The following is a 17,786-nucleotide window of genomic DNA, read 5'->3' on the forward strand; positions in this document are numbered from 1 at the left end:
TCATTGCTGTATATCCTGGTAGTGTGGATCAGTTCACTCTTGGCATACAGCTTGATGTCATCCATGTACAGGAGGTGGCTGACAACTGCTCCGTTCCGTAGTCTGTATCCGTAGCCAGTCTTGTTAATGATCTCACTGAGGGGGTTCAGGCCTATGCAGAACAGCAGTGGGGACAGAGCATCTCCTTGGTAGATCCCGCACTTGGTGGTGACTTGTGCTATGGGCTTGGAGTTGGCCTCTAGTGTTGTCTATATATATATATATATATATATATGTGTGTGTGTGTGTGTGTGTGTGTGTGTGTGTGTGTGTGTGTGTGTGTGTGTGTGTGGTTTGTCTGTGGCTGTCTGTGTTTCCCCCAAGGTGAGATTGTAAGTCATGTACAACCTTTGCACGTGTGAAACCTTTCTATGTTTCTAAATTACCTTCTCATGTTTTTAAAATAAATGATTTGCTGGCAGTTTTTGAGACTGTGCAGCACTTAAATAATTCAGGTTTTAATGACGCCATTTTAACAATTTGACATACTGTACTTGTTAGAGTATAGTGAGTGAAGGTTTTAATTGGCTTTTGGAAAACAGTTCAAATTGGAGGCAGGCTTTGAAGTCACAACCCTCACCATGTCTGATTTTCTAGGTGTTTTGGCCTTTTGACCCACTTAGAGAGTTTCACTTTAATCTGCATGCTGTCTTTACCTGAAACTGAAAAATGTTAATTTCATAACTTGATCTCATTACTTAACAACAAAGCCCTGGGGATTAACGGCTTAAGCCTAGTCTCTGTTATCCCTTGTCGCTCTGGCTGCCAGCTTACTCATTAAACAAAAACATTCAACGATGTAATATTTTGCGTCTCTATATCAGAGTGACACTTCATCCACCACAGCAAAAGCACCAACTTTTGTTACACAGTAGCAGACCAGAGATAGATCCCTTGAGAGAGAAAAAATTCCAAAGAATTTTGTATTTCTTGTGTCATGGAGAGTACATATAAACTGCTACTTGATACTGAAAAATAAAAACAAACCAAAGGAAGCTGAAGTGCAAGGTAGAAGTCCTGAAAAAACACAAAACAATGGCTGATAACTGACTCTATTCTCAGGTTTGTGCAAGGAGTCGACTGTCTACTCTGGAGTCATGGGTATGAAAATGTATCCCATGCCCCAACATTTACAGCAGTAAAAAAAATGTTCACAACTTTCAACTTTCAAGCAAAAATTCTACACGATGGTTAAATGTTGCTGCCCTTACTTATTATTACCATAAAGGAATTCATGCATAAGTTCAGTAAGGAAGATCTGTATCGAAACATCTCTGCTTCCCAAGTATTTGTGGCTAATCTAAGCTTTACATCACTTCCACTTTCCCACGCTGTCAAGCTGATTGTCACGTCAATGCTGGCCTTCTTCAGGCCAATCAGCCGTCACACCACATACTTTAATTCTTCTGTAATTCTCCCTCACCTTTGTGAGACTCACATCCTCCCCACCACAGCCTCTCGCTCGTCATTCAGGCTCCATTCAAGCTTCCATCTTCACCTCCACCACTAGCATCTAGACTCCAGGGGGGTCCTGCCCTAATCCTTATGACCACTGGGATTCCGTTCTGCTTTGATGGGCCATCAGAGTCTAAACGCTAAATACCCTAAACTGAATTCTGCACATCAATAAATCATGTTCGGTTTCTTCTGAGGATCTCTCCTTTTTGAAATACTATCCAGTTATACAACTTATTGTTCATTCATGAATGTACAATGTTGGACCTGATACTATTTATATAGTTCGTAGTTTGCAGTTTCCCATACGAAACACCTTGTGACCAGTGCAAATAAATTATATTGGTTGTGCCTGCAAACTGGCGGTTCTCTTATTGTACTGTGAAAGAGTTTGGCTTTGTAATGATCTTGAAACCAAAGATACCCTGGGATAATGACAGTTTCAGAAATTTACGACAGCTGTCTCAAAATGTATCTGCAGAATGCAGTCTTCTGGGTCTGATCCAGGGGTTGGAGTCTATCCCAGTTGTCATATGGTGAGCAGTAGGGTACATCCTGAACAACCTGCTAGTCTATAACAAGGAAACAGAGAGACAATCAATATAATCAGCATTTTTCTACCAATGATATCTTTCAGACAATTTAAACTCACAAACTGGATTCAAACCCAGGACCTTCTTGCTCTGAGGTGTGTGTGTGTGTGTGTTTTCCTTGGAAAATTGGCTGTACCCTATCATACTTATTATTGTTAAACTTTTATTGTCATTTCTAATATTTGTTTCGACCCACAGTAATATTTTTTAAACTTGAGAACATCTGTTGCTTGTTCATCTGCTTAACTCTTTGCACCTGCTGCTTCTCACAGCAAGAGTGTGACTCATTCCATCTCCCATGACACCACTCGTCAGATAATCTAAACTATGACAAAGATGTCACAGTCATGGCCTGACTATTGCAAGCTGTGTTGTAGTTCAGGTTGTGTTTCATGGACCAGAAACAACTTTGTGCAGCCGATCAGGAGGGATATATCTGTGACGACCTGACACGTGATGGTTGATCTGGAAAGAGTTTTCTCTGTAAGCTCCTCGTGTATTAGATTCTGAATTTTTACACATTTTCTAATTAAAGCCCAGTGGGAATAATTTGATCTCCATGCTTTGCTGAATCTGGCAAATTGTATTTGTATTTAGTTGCATTGTCAAATTATGTTTTCAGCTTGGTGATAATCAGGGCCCATGTTTTCAATGTACACAATCACAAAAGGTTAGCATCAGGGTGAATAGGCAGTGCTGCAGGATTTTAACAGGATGTTTTGGTTTGACTGCGCAAGGAAAAAGAAAGCAGTCGTTTTTGGATCGGTTTTCATGTTGATTTATTGTTAGTACAGTCATATATTCAAGGCTCTGACAAGAGCTCTAGACCAACATACTGGTTGTTATGTCTGACCTTTAATGCATTTCTAACTTGGCAAATTGTTCAAAATTGACTACCTGACATTACACCTAAATCCTGACAAAAGCCCACAAAGTATTTGAGAGCTAGTTTATTTTCAGTCCATCATCAATATGCTAGTTTAAGAAAGTAGTACATCTGTTGTACATCTTTCAAATTGGCAATCACGTAATCTTCATGATTTTAATTTTATGCTCTGGTTCCGCTGGTATTTTGTGTGTGTGTGTGTGTGTGTGTGTGTGTGTGTGTGTGTGTGTGTGTGTGTGTGTGTGTGTGTGTGTGTGTGTGTGTGCATATGTGTGTGTGTGTGTGTGTGTGCGTATGTGTGTGTGTGAGAGAGAGGGTGGGGGGGGAGAGAGAGAGAGAGAAAATGCAAATGAAAAACACATTGGAAATCCTTTTGCAGAACCACCATGGTTAAAATGTTAAAATGTAGACCATTTACCATTAAATCGGGGCAGTCAACAGTATGAAAGAAGGTTGTTCCTCCTGTTGCTGTAATCATGTTTTAATTGCTCAGTTATGTTTTAAATATACTCTGTAAAAAAGGTCCTGTATACTTAAAGGGCTGGTTTGAGTATCTCTTTTTTTTTTTTTTTTTGCCTGTCCCGTTTGGCTCTTTTGCCATCAGAATTGTTGTCTAAAGGCAAAGAAAGATGCCCAACGGATTTACTTTACCAAATTGACCATCCCAGCCTTGCCATAATGGTCCATTTGATTCACCTTTTATTGTTTATTTTATTTTCACTTACTGAACATGGGACAGACTTGACTGGGGGAAAGAAGGGGAGAAAGAAAGAGGGAAAGAGAAACAGCTGAGAAGAGGGACGGGGGAGAAGGGCAAAAACCAAAAACCAACAGAATGAGCAGAAAAAGAAAAAAAAGAAGAAAAAAAGAAAAAAAAATGCATATATCAATCACCTGGGTCACCTGCTGAGAAAGAAAAAAGAAAACAAGCAGAAGAGAACAAGAGTAATAGAATAAACAACATCACAATGATATATGGGAATATGACAGTAAATACTAAATGTTAAACATTATTGTGCAGCACATAAGATCAACAGAACACAGTGTGCTTTGAGGTAGGAGCCAAAAAGGGTGTCGTTTGTGGGTGTGATCACCCGTGTGTACACCTGTGAGCATGGACGCGCTTGTTTTTTGTTTTTTAAAAGGTTCCTTCATGTAATGATCTGCTAGAGGGTGTGGGGGGGCCACAGCCCCGTCCTCCAGGGCATGAAGCAGGTATGGAGGAGATCAAAACTCCAGACATCCAGAGGCCCCCAGAACACAAATGGTAAAATGGCCTGCATTTGTATAGCGCTTTTCTAGTCCATAGGACCCCAAAGCGCTTTACACTACATTCAGTCATTCACCCATTCACACACACACTGGCGATAGCAAGCTACATTGTAGCCACAGCTGCCCTGGGGCGCACTGACAGAGGAGAGGCTGCCGGACACAGGCGCCACCGGGCCCTCTGACCACCACCAGTAGGCAAACACGGGGTTAATATCTTGCCCAAGGATATTTGGCATGCAGCCAGGATGCAGCCTGGGATCGAACCACCGACCTTCTGATTAGTGGCTGACCTGCTCTGCCACCTGAGCTACAGCCACCCACAAGAGACCAAGGAAGACCAACAGAGGGGCAGCCGCGCCACTGGTTTGAGTATCTCTGACCAAACATCAAAAACAGACTTCATGAGGATGGTCTTGGGGCCAAAAGTCCTCTAGTGCAGCGGTCCCCAACCTTTTTTGCGCCACGGACCGGTTTATGCGCGACAATATTTTCACAGAACGGCCTTTAAGGTGTCGCGGATAAATACAACAAAATAAAACTACCAGTACCGAAAAAAAGAAGATTTATTCATAACACACGTGAAAAGACCCAGGAAAACCGAGTTAACGATAAAAACGATGACAAAATAATGCCGAAAACCGATAAAAACCCTGAAAACCATACATTTCACACCTGAGCCTCAACTCTCGCCGCCCGGCACCGCTGCTCTAGTGGGCCCTGTGCTCATCCTGGAGCCTGCACTCAAAAAAATAATTCATTGGATGAACGTAATTTTATCTTGCCACTTATATTCCATCTAAACAAATCATGTTATATTAATCCATCTTGATTGTGTTGTGTCAACACGATATATGTGTGTAGGTTTAACATAATATTAACATTAACATTCAATTAATTTGACTTTTGTTCAATCAACATGTTTGCACCACGTTAGTCTAATTAAATTTATTTAAATCCATCTTATATTGTTTAAACGCTTTGGCACATCAAAAATCAGTCTTGTTACATGAACTAGTAAAATATTTGTTTGTTACACCAATGATAATCTTGTTGAATGAATAAAATGTAACTTATATCTGTAGTACATGTTGTATTCATATTAAGTAATGTTCAACCAAAAAAAAAAAATCAATGGATTTACAGCAACTTCCAATCCACCCATCTTCTTAGCCTTATCTGGGCTGCGGAAGTGATAGGGCAAGAGGGACAGGGGTATCCTGGACAGGTCGCCAGTCAATCATACAGAGACAAACAATCATTTGCACTTTAACACCTTTGGGCAATTTAGAATAACCAGTTACTCTTACAACTGCATGACTTTTAACTGTGGAGGAAACTAGAGTACGCAGAGAGAACCCACTGCAAACTTCGCCACATTGTGGATTTGAACCCAGGATCTTCTTGCTCTGAGGCAACAGCACGAACCACCATGGCATTAATCTGTCAATGCAGACTTAACAAAAGTAGGAAAGCTATGCTTGATGATGCTTTATGTTGTTGTTCTTGACAAGTTAAACCATAAGAAATAGTAACAGCATACACGTGGTGTGGTTGTCTTCCTCTTGTAACCCCACTGATTTTCCTGTGGTTAATTTGTTCTTGTTGAGATGACATCATACAATCTAGTAAGAGCGGTTAGTTGCCTGGATCCAGCCACATGGAATTATTTAGTTCAAATTACAAGTTTGGATCTTATGCGTGTATCAACCACCCAATTTCATTTTTTTGAGTGTGATTAAAATTTGCTATAGTATACCAAGTCCACCACTGGCACCTTGTGCTTTTCACAGATGAGTGTAGGTTCACTCTAAGCACATGTCACATATGTGAAAGGGTCTGGAGAAGCCACGGAGAATGAGGCATATTGATGGATGGACACCAAGACTTCAACAGACTCAGCAATCGCAACCTGACTGCCATTAGGTGTCAGTGCTAAATCCTTTGACCCACTGTCAATTGAATTAAGCTCAGCTTTATTTACTATACACTGTAAAAAAATATTCCGTAGAAAAACAGAAAATGTCCTGGTAATTTTCTGCCAGTACATTTTCTGTTTTTTTACGGAGGTTTGACGGACCTTTCTGTAAATGATAAAACGGAAAATTCTGTAGATTTACAGTATATTCATAAATTAAAACTTAAATTAATTTGTGCTTCGTACACAACAACATTGGTACAATTAATGTTAAATATTCTTTTATTCTCCTTAACTCAAACACTATACTTAAATATAATGACAGCATCCATCTTGTCATAAAACTACTAAACAGCTGATACATGAACAAAATAACTCACAAGCTTTCAAATTTGAGCATTTTTATTTCCTTGAAATGAGGTTGCCCTCATGTAAATGTGTTTATTTACATTCATTCAAGTGGCTACCAAGTGTTTTCTTCAAACAGGACACCTGACAAACAAAAAATGTCATATTTAACGACATGTTCACATTTAATAATATCCAGAGTACCTTTTAGTTAGAATCACTGCCTTGTGGTAGTTTTGCCTCAGCCAAATGGTTAAGGTGCGGTTTACATCCATCTCTGTCCACTTATGATACAGTATACACATGTAGTCAGTTATAGCCAAACACCTTTGATTACTGAATTACATTCACTTCATTAATGAAGTGAATGTAATTCACATTTGTGTGAACATTTGTCTGAGATTAACTCTTTGGGCTCTTTACCTTAGAATATAACATACTTGAGTCAAAATTTGTTGACTGTTTAAGTGGTGCCACATGAATACAACTGAACAGATCTAAAGAAGATGTTCCTGAACTTTGGGTTTATTCGAACAGGACTGATGGATAACCACAGGACTTTTCCCCATATGATAACTACAACACATAATAAATTAAGACAGATTACTGTCCCAAACTTAAAGATAAAAGTGTATTTACGGGACTTGTTTTGTCAGTGAGGAGCAAAGTATAATTAGAAGTGCTTGTTCTGATGAAAAGTTAAACTGTAAACAGCAGCATAGTGAATAAGGATCTGTGTCCACGAATCCTCAGCAGTGACAACACTTAAACATCATAGTTCAAAATCCTTAATGCACACCTTTTTCTCCACGGTGTTCAAATTCTCTAAGCTGGTTAAGTAGAGGAAAAAGTCTGACATATTTCATGACCATTAAATGTTAGACAAGGCTCTGAAAACGAGGTTACAGTTACAAACAAAAACCTCTGCTTGTGCACACAGACCCTAAATCACAACAAATAAGACAATAGTAAGACAAATTACTACAAAGTCTTGTTACCGCTCTTCATATAACAGTGTGACAAAGTCCTGAATGCAGCCTACATGTTAGTACATCAAGGTCCATCTGAGCTTTAAGTAAAATACACTCAGCTTTTCCTTGGATTTTAAGAGTTGCTCAGTTCATACAGGAACTGCAGCAGTCGGAGTTAACGTGTCGCTGTGTTGCTCCTCCGTGTCAGCCATTGAGACTAGTCGCAATTTATTCTGAGGAAAAAAAGAGAAACAACAAGACATTTTTAAAAAGTTTGTATTTTTATAATTTTTTTTTACCTAGAGCATAAACAACATAAACAAAAAAAGGATTAGGGCTGTGCAATATGACGATATATATCAGATTACGATATAAAAATGTCTATCGTTTCATATTATACACTATTCTTTGTTTTGTGGTGTTGCAAAATAAACTGTTTACGGCAATATTTTTTTCATGGTTTTGATGGTCACTGTAGTTGCTATATTATTTCTTAAAGTTCTCTCCTTCTCTTATACTTAAAATAACCACACTATGGATGGACAAGTGACTGTTTTTACGCGTACTTTCGTTACCAACAATGAGGATAAAACCATCGTGTGGCTCCGCCGTCCGCTTGTTTATTTTCCACATAAACCTTTCACAATAAAGCTCAAGTTTCTGTTGAGACTTTTCAAACTAAACTGAAATGATATACATTATTCTCAAACATAAAATTTCAGAATATGCATCAAACAAATGACCTCAAATAAAAACATCAAGTAACTATAAATGGCGCTTACAGTCACCACGCAGATGAAGGCACAGAGAATACCAGCATGGCCAGCAAGGATGAGGCAGAACCAGAAGGACCAGTCAAAAGAAATCGAGGACCTTATTGTTAAATGAGGGGCTACCTCTGTAGCATGGACATGGTTTGGTTATGAAAAGTCTGACACGCCCCAGAAAACTGTACTATGCAAATTATGCCACAAACTGGTCCCCACCACCACTCGAACACGACAAACCTCTTTAACCACCTACACAAGAATCACATGAAAGAGTTTCGAGAGAGTTTACGAATGAAAAGCAAAAAAGAGTCGTCAGGTGCTCAAAATAATCCTTAGACTCAAACGTTAGAACAGGCTTTTCCTTGCAGCACGCCGTCTAATAAATACTCAGAAAGAAAATGGCGGCCATTTAAACTCATGTCTAAAAATGTATAGTTTCATGCATCGGTCAAAACACTCGACTCCAGGTACACGACGCCCAACTGAAAACATTTCACATAAGTCGAGTTGCCCGAGAATCACAGAATTTACAGAAAATGCACTATTTTGTGATATATATCGTTATCAGGAGAGATACGTCTTATATTGGGATATGAGATTTTGGTCATATCACGCAGCCCTACAAAGGATTATAATTCACGTAGAGTTGCATACACATAACACCATTCTGTTGCAACAAAAGCAGTTTATAATTAAAGTAACATACATACCTTGAAAAACTAAATCAACCACAACATTAAACTCACCTTGTGTTTGTAGAGAAGGTGATCAGGGTTTTTCTTCATTTCCTGAGACCAGCTGCTCTGGATCATCACCAGCTTGTATCTTCATCTTTTTTTTCACTCGGGGAAGTCTTTCCTTTTCTTGGCCATTGCTCTGCACTGGAAAACCAAAGTGTGTGATCAAAGGTGAAATAAGGGATATTTTTCCACTGCAGGACTTAAAGTGCTTCAAGTAGTGATAGCTGTTGATCCATTTCTCAAATAATCTGTAAGGATCTGGATTTTTAAGAAAGATACAAATATCTCTGCTTATATTTGGCTAAAAGCTTGATATAGACAAGGCATATAGAGCCCCTGCACACCAGCACTGCGCTTACATTATAGTTCAATCAAGAAATAGTTATTATTGATTTATTATTGAATTTTTTTAGTAATAATTTTTAGTATTTAATCACATTAGCACAGTAGGGTGACAAAAATATTCCACATACAAGAAATGCTGCTCAGCATTTCATAAATTACATTTTCAACAAATGTTGGAGTAAAAACACAGTTACAGGGAAAATGTGTCTGTCTGTAAATATTAACTAAACATTTCTATGTGCTACAAAATAGACATACTGTAATTGTAAATGTGCTGAGGTGAAACTATACTTTCAATAATTTTACCACTACAGTCTGTTAACCACCGAAATAATCTATGCTGATCAGCTAGCTAAAAGTCTTTACTTTAGCAGCCCAAATCAGAGGCTAACATTAGCATTTGCTAGCGTCAGCCAGGAAGGTCTGAGGCTTAAACTAGGGTTAGTGTAACTTTGCCTGAAACCCTTTAAAGTGTACAGTAGAGCCAACTGTAAAACACAGGTATTGATACAGTACTCATTAGAGTCCTAGAATAATTTCTAGAACCATGAAGTTCTCACTTTCCCAGTTATCCACATCGCTGACTTTCGCTAATTAGCTAGTTAGCAGTCACAGCTGTGTAATACCCAGAGAGACACAGACAGCTAACTATAATATTTATGAAAACTGGTTCAGCCACTGAAGGGCAAAACTGGTGGTATCACAGTAAAAATTATTTTAACATTAATTAAAATAAAGCTTAAGTCATGTTAAACCTAAATAACAATTATTTTAAAAAATTAGTCAGCAAAATATTCCTGACTTGTCTGGAGACAGCCGAAACCAGTTAACAAATAAATTAACAATTCTTTCTAAATAAAAACACGGAGTCTTTTGAAAAACATTATTTTAATAAAACGAAACATGAGTTTTAATACTTACCACAGAAATTTGAAGGCAGTTTCTCCAACTTCAGAATCCAAAATCCAGATGAAGCCTGAAAGAAGCCTAATGGCTGCTCTTGCGCTTACTTTTCCCTCCTTTTCAGGTTCTTTTTCCCACAATGCATTGCAGTAGTTGAGAAATACAGAAAAATACCTGTAAATGACTAATACGGAAAATTCCTTCACGTTTATACAGTAGATTGTACTGTATTTTTACGGATTTTTTTTACAGTGTATAGTGCCAAATTACATCAATCATCTCAAGGTTTTTGTCAGACCCTACACTGGTGCAGCGGGTCATGGGGTCCTGCTTGTCGTCAGCTACACAGAGCCTCATGTGGTGAGAGTATGAGGCATTTCCTGGAGTCTGAAGTAATTGATGACACTGACCAAAAAAAAAACATCTGGGAAATTATGTTTTGATTCATCTGATGCAACTCAGATTGTGCAGGAATTCGGTGCCCAGATCTGGGAGGAGATTCCCCCAGAACACCATTTGTTGTCTCATTTAGCGCTGATGTTGTCAGGAAAGCCTGGATCATACAAACTACTGATCATTGTGAGTTGGTGCAGTAGCTTGGTGCATCAGTTTTCACTTTGATTCTCTTCAAATTCTGCCCTCTGTAGATTGATCATGTTCATTTTGATCAAACTACTGTTCATCAAACTGTTGCATCCTTCCATTCCTCCACTGTGTTTGTGTGTGCAGCTGTGTTGGTGTTTGTGCATTAGCAGGACACACCCCAGATTTCCGCCTTTCGGTTTTCACACGCCATTTTTATGTAATCACGTGATTTTATTGAAGCTGCTTTTTAAGGACGTTAGCTAAACATCATTTTTTGCTAGATTGTTCGCAATAGTTAATGTTTCCCGGCTCCTTGCCTCAGCATATGTTTTCCTTTATCTACAAAAATGTTTCTTATCTTCTTTAACTTATGCTCAGGTTTTGTCTGGTAGACCTGTGGATAAGGAGCGACATGCAGTTATTGTTTGGAGTGAACATTTGGATTGGAGATTTTTTAGACTCTGAGGAAAGCCTGAAGGGAGACTGGGACCGTCATTACTGTTGATTGTTTTTTTATTCACTGTAATTAAATGCACTAAACTTTGACCTAGAAACTGCATTTGAGTCATGCTTATACCAAGAACCTTGACAAGCTCTTGTAAATTATTGATTTGAACTTAAACTTTGATATTTTTATGACCCTTTGCCACTGACAAAGTTAAACAAAGAAAGTGTAATAGACTGTAAAGTTGTTCAGTGGCTTGTATTTTATATAGAGGCAGCATTCAAAGTATTTGTAGCTATTCACAAACAATAGTGCAAATGAATGTGAAAAACATGGATGTCATAAAAAATCTGGATACCTTCATGTCATATTAAAGTTTTCCATATGGTCACTTACAACAAAATTAAGACCTAATTGATTACCACAATCATCCTTAAATTTTTTCAGTCTAGTTAGCATTGCCATGAGCACAAGTCCAACGGTTAACAGTCCAGAGCAAACACTTGTGCTCAATGTGCTTTACCAAATCTGTTGTAATGAACTAAAACACATGAAAGGGGCCAAATCTTTTCATTATAATGCATTTTAGGGCGATCACCATCACTTACTATGACCTTAAAAATGAATATAAAATGGAAATATCACTTTTCTTTGGCGTGAACATAATGTTCATAACAGTAAAATTTATGGCACAGCTGTTAAATGGGTTTATGTTAAATTTCACAGGTGTACCTAATAACGTTCCCAGTCAGTTTGCTTTACGATGCTTTGTCAGCCTCTTTACGGAGGCTTTCCTACACAGACCAAGTTTTTTTTATTTTTTAAAGCATCTCTCTGCTGCTCAAAACATCCTTGTAAACCCGAAAATCACTAATCGTAATCATCATTTCATGTAAAATTACAAGTACATATTTTATAGAGTGCCACAGCATTTGGGTCATATTTAGCTAGATATTATTGCAGTGTCTCTTTACTGGCAACAAGAAATCAAAAGGTCTTGAATCATGAAGAGCTAATTTCTGTCACAATATTTTCCTTACATATCAGTTAAATATATCATATATCTTTACTTCAGCAAACAATCTAAACATTAAGCACTTCTCCTCTCATAAATCTCATAAACCTCACTGTACAATACCTTGTGCAATACTTTTTGTAAATAGTCAACAGTGCAATAGACTCAATACTTGAAATGTGCAATTCACTTGTATTTTTATTTTTTATTCCTATTTATTCTATTTATCCCCTTTGTATATTTTATTTATATTTGTCTCTGTATTTATATATGTGTGTGTGTGTGTGTGTGTGTGTATATATATATATAACAGTTCTGTAACTGTAACTTCGGTCGTTGCTGTGCTTTTTTTGGAAGTCGAATTTCCCAGAGGAACCCACCCGAGGGATTAATAAAGTTCTATCTTAAATCAAATTTTTATTCCTATGGCTAGGTTGCGAGTTGCTGGTGAAGCAACCCTCTGCCCTGTGTTGAATGCGTCACTGCACCGGTTGTATTTCACAGAACTTGTTACCTCAGACTCCTCTGACTATTTTTTAACACATGTTCAGTAAGCAGGGTGCTATGCATCAACATGTTGTAAAGTGGAAGAATGAAAGTATTTCAAAATGACATTGTATTTAACACATTTACACATTTTCTAAAAATCCATTGCTTGTGTTTTCTTTCTCTCTCTGTAGCTCCTCTTGTCACAGGTCACAGATCAGTTTGGCCCACTATTCAGTGGAGAGTTGAAAACAGGAGACCAGGGCAGAAAATATCAAGAATTAGAAAAGATAAAGAAAAATACCTCTTCTGAAAAAATGAAAAACAAAAAAACAAAAAACTTTGTACCATACAAGGTGATGGCCAGGAGCAGCTGTGGTCACTTTTGATTCATTGGAGGTTCAGGGAGGAGATGCTTTTTGTTCCCGTTTACTTCTTTGGGCCAGATTTTCCTTCCAGTGGAAATATATGATCATCCAGGCTGACACTCCCTTGTAATCAATCATCACACGACAGTAGTTATTACTAGCATCTCAATATTCCTTATTAGTCATCTCCAAAGGGAATGTGAAAAGTCATGTGTTTATCATAATGTAGCAATTACTTGGAAATCACAACATAAAGGTCCCTGGAAATATCTTTAATTCTTGCTCAACAGGCGGTAATTTAAAACTGGGGAAGGACTCCACCACTGAATTTATTTCCCTCAGTAACAAAGCACAGATGATAATAAAACACTGATTAAACAATCAGTTTAGCATAATGATATGCTGGTGAAGAGAAAATGCTTCTGGAGAAACCTGGGCTTTGTTTTAAATAAGATTTAATTGAACTAAATATATATATATATATATTTTTCAATTCATCACACAATTTTATTAAAAAAAGATTGTAGGGTTTTTACCATATACAACGCTTTGAGGTGACTTTTGTGATTTATTTATATATAAATAAAACTGAATTGAATTGAAGTGAACAGTAGGTTGAGATCATTGTACACACAGCTCAGTATAGTACATTTTTAAAAAATTTGATAATAAAACGTGTCCAACAACCAATATTGTCCTGTTTGCAAATAGACTTTTGAGCCCTTTTGAGTCAGTAAGAAAAAATGTAGACATTTCTGTTTAAGTAGAAACAATGTATGTCTATACACCCCAAAGACATGAACTCAAATAAATCAGATTTAGGATTTAGTCACTTTTTTATTAATTTACTTGTAAATGCAAATTCATACACCTTCATTTTAGAAAACAGGCATGATTTTGTAGACTGTGCGCTAAATAGAACAGAAACAATACTTTTTTTTTCCAAATAATTGCTTTAACATTACAAACATTTAATCCGTAGAAAGCTTAGTAAAAAATACAACCATTTTTAAGTATACTGTTGCAGTCATGCATTCATGTGAAAAATAAATTGATTATTTATGGAGAATGTAAATTGTTTTTATGCATGCTGAAAGCTCAAAGTACAATAAAAACTTGCTTTATAACTTTTATTTGAGAGTTTCCTAGCAGTGCTGTAAGCATCACACCCTGTAAGAGTTTAGGAAAGTTCCCGGTGGTGCAATCCTCTGTGATAAAGTGCTTTCATGCAGTGAATTTTAGGGAAAATTATAAACCAAGGGGGAGGAGTGATTAACCTCTCATGGTGTTCATTGCAAGTGGTTTGCTGGAGCATAAACATTTGTTCTCTTAGCCTGGAACTGGGTTAGGCTGCCGGTGGCTATTCAGCAGCGAGGGTTACCCATTCGGCAGTAACAAACAGTTCTGAACAGTCGACACTGGCAGAAAGCACAATAATCACAGCACACGGTGCCTTGAGATTTACAGCTTCCCCACAGGGAAATACAGTTGGCAGGAGGAGGAGGCCGCTTCTTCACACCATATTTGTTCTGAAAGAAAAGGAGAGAGAGAGAAGAAGAAGAAGTTATAACATAGAAAATCACATTTTTAAAACAGGTTGCTGTAAAAAATTAGAAACAATATGTTTATGGAGTTGCTGAACTGTGCAGCTTACCCCCTTTTTTCTACATGCCTGCACAGAGTAGGAGTTGCTCTGAGTCTCATTGCACATGTGCATAGTGACAATAAAAGGCATTCTATTCTATTCTATTACAAAAAAAAACAACAACAAGCACTATTAATGATGTTATGTTACTGAGTGTTTTGACTGAGAATTGTGGCATTTAGAAAAATGCATACACTATCGGTCTTAGAGCCACAAATCGACCACGCCCAAAAAAGTGCTATAAAAAATTTATATATTAATATTTTTTTCCACTTTAAATTAGCCAATCTTTTAGACCTACTTCTCCTTGAAATATTCATGTCAAGTTTTAATTACATTTCGCGGATTTTAACCCTTTATATCCCGGTTTCGTCACATGAGCGCACTGCTTTTTTTGCCCCAAAAAACAAAAAACTTGAATATTTTCCAAAAAAAACATTTGAGGTAATATTCAATTGTTATTATAATTAGGCCTTTAGATGGACTAAAGATTGGCACCAAGAGTCATTTCGATCGCCTTTTATTTTTTTTCCAGGAGCGCATTTCATAAAATGCACACTATCGACCACGCCCAAAAAGTGCTATAAAAAATTTATATATTAATATTTTATTCCACTTTAAATTAGCCAATCTTTTAGACCTACTTCTCCTTGAAATATTCATGTCAAGTTTTAATTACATTTCGCGGATTTTAACCCTTTATATCCCGGTTTCGTCACATGAGCGCACTGCTTTTTTTGCCCCAAAAACATAAAACATAAAACATAAAATATTTTCCAAAAAAACCATTTGAAGTAATATTTTATTGTTATTATAATTAGGCCTTTAGATGGACAAAAGATTGGCACGAACATTAATTTCGATCCGGTTTTAATTTTTTTTCCAGAAGCCAAAAATGTCCCCAGGCGGCGCTGCTGCTCCTGCTCCCCCGGGGAGGAGTGCCTCTGCCGCGGGTGTGTTTCGCGCAGCGCCGGAGCATATGGTTCGGTTCCCGTGTCTGCAGCACACACTTCCGCTACCACGTGAAAACAAATACGTCATTTCCTGTTGATTAAAAAAAATTAATGCACCCTCAAATGATCCTAAGGTCAGAAAATGGTCCGGAACGAGCAGCGGGCCAAGCTGCTGCTGTACGCGGGAAATTAGTCTGCCTTTTCCGGGTATCTGTCTCGAGCAGGCCGCTGGAGAACATGTGTATGTTCCAGCAGGCGTCACATGTGGAGCAAGGGCGCCACCCGGTGGACAAATAAAAAAATTACAACTCTAAGGCCAGTACTGCAAGCGGAAGCGGAAACATAACCGATCACGATCGATTTGACCGTAATTTTTTTGCCGTGAAAAATAGCGTTTATAATGGGTTTCAATGGGGCACAAATCGACCACTAGGACCAATAGCGTAAGTTTATCGCTAGCTTAGCCACTGAAGCTAATTTCCGGAAGTCATACTGAAATTTTAACAGTAAATGTGACCGAACTTTTTTTTTGCAGACTTTCGCTATATTCCATTCAACACTGTGCAAATGGCATGTAATCGAAATTTGAAAATAGCCACAAATCGACCCAAGACTCGTGTGTTTATAAAAGCCAGGCACAAGGACCTGAGGCAAGAGAAAAGAACGGCATCCTGACTGCCAACAGAAAACCACACAGGGTACATTTCTGCCCCTTGAGTGCACAGAAGAATGCATGAGAGGAAAAGCATCTTTGCCAGTAAGTTTTTTCCTTTCTCCTTTTCCACGAGCAAGAGGGTGTGATAAGAGTTCCCTTGCTCTTGTCCACCTTTGATTCTCTGGATGCGGGCAGTTCTCACTGTTCTTTCATATGATCAATTTAAAAGGTCACTCTAAATACTGACATGCCTTGATTGGTTGTATGGTTTGATCACTGACACACTGATCACTGGTTGCAACATTCAGTCCAGCTTGTTCAGTTAATGATAGTAATCAAATCATGGTATATTATAAAACGTTTCATATGTAATATGTTGTTATAAATCTTTCTTTTAATTATTGAATTCTTTAATTTTAATTTGGTTGTTTTAACTGTATTCAAAATTGATTTGATCAACTAAATTACATAATTAAACATAGTTTCCATAGCAAGTTCACTTGTGTAGGGTAGACAGTTTTCATTTTCATTACTTCACTTTAAAAACTAGTATATTAAATGAAAAACTATAATATAATGACGCTATATGATAAAAGGTAATGGAACCCAGTATTATATCAATACCATGGTATTATTATTATTATTATTATTATTATTATTATTATTATTATTATTATTAATAATAATAATAATAATAATAATATTAATAATAATATTAATAATAATAATAATAATAATAATAATAATAATTTTTTGAAACAACCTTTTTCTGTTTCTTTGGTTTCTTGCTCTTCTTTGCAGATTTTGGTAACTCTGGAAGAGAAAATTAAGAATTGCAATTATTAGAAAATGTGTTAGAAAAGAAAAGTGTCATCAGCATAGATGATACATGATGATCCTTTCAAACTTACCTACAATAACCACAGGGGGTGAGTCTATTTCTAGATTTTGAGACAAAGCATTAGATGCAGAAACTCTGCTGGTGGAGAGTCTCTCATCTGGGATCATGTGGGCACAGCCGAGGAAGTAGTCTGTCGCAGCCAGAAGAAAGCAACTTAGCAGCAGTGAGATGTGCATCTTTCTGTGAAAACAAAAACAAGTAATGGATGTCTGTTAGATAAACAGCACATCAGGAACTCACTCTGCAGGAGGGGGAGATATAGGAGAGGTGGAGTAAGATCTCAGCCTGGGCGTCTATTTTCTTGTGTAGTCTGGAAGATGAGTGGATGACGAGGTGGGTGCAGTTTTATCTGTGGTGGGGTCGGGTGGACTGTCCTGGGCTCTGCGGGGCAAGGTGGCGCTGCCAAACTAGGCCCCAGTCCAATGGGACCTGGCCCCCCCCTTTCCCTGGCGGGTTGTAGAGTATCCCTCTTCCCGCTCCACCACAATCACCCACA

The 17,786-nt window shown here is 37.7% G+C and overlaps 1 protein-coding gene and 1 long non-coding RNA gene across 2 annotated transcripts; both read right to left on the reverse strand.

The window, feature by feature from the left end:
- Positions 1 to 7,614: 7,614 nt before the first annotated feature.
- On the reverse strand, positions 7,615 to 10,365 carry LOC146632532 (uncharacterized). The gene is made up of 3 exons (XR_014906216.1): positions 10,256 to 10,365; positions 8,996 to 9,130; positions 7,615 to 7,712 (listed from the first exon to the last, which is right to left on the reverse strand). It is a non-coding gene; the product is annotated as an uncharacterized LOC146632532 (long non-coding RNA).
- A 4,135-nt stretch (positions 10,366 to 14,500) lies between these two features.
- Positions 14,501 to 17,466, reverse strand: asip1 (agouti signaling protein 1). Its single transcript, XM_085354457.1, has 3 exons — positions 17,301 to 17,466; positions 17,153 to 17,202; positions 14,501 to 14,665 (listed from the first exon to the last, which is right to left on the reverse strand). The coding sequence occupies exons 1-3, from the start codon at positions 17,464 to 17,466 to the stop codon at positions 14,501 to 14,503; spliced, it is 381 nt and encodes a 126-aa protein (XP_085210583.1).
- Between the last annotated feature and the right edge of the window lie 320 nt (positions 17,467 to 17,786).

This window comes from Diplotaxodon limnothrissa, linkage group LG5, assembly GCF_057381915.1.
Source record: "Diplotaxodon limnothrissa isolate DT_005_m linkage group LG5, D_limnothrissa_male_GT1.1, whole genome shotgun sequence".
Lineage (NCBI taxonomy): Eukaryota > Metazoa > Chordata > Actinopteri > Cichliformes > Cichlidae > Diplotaxodon > Diplotaxodon limnothrissa.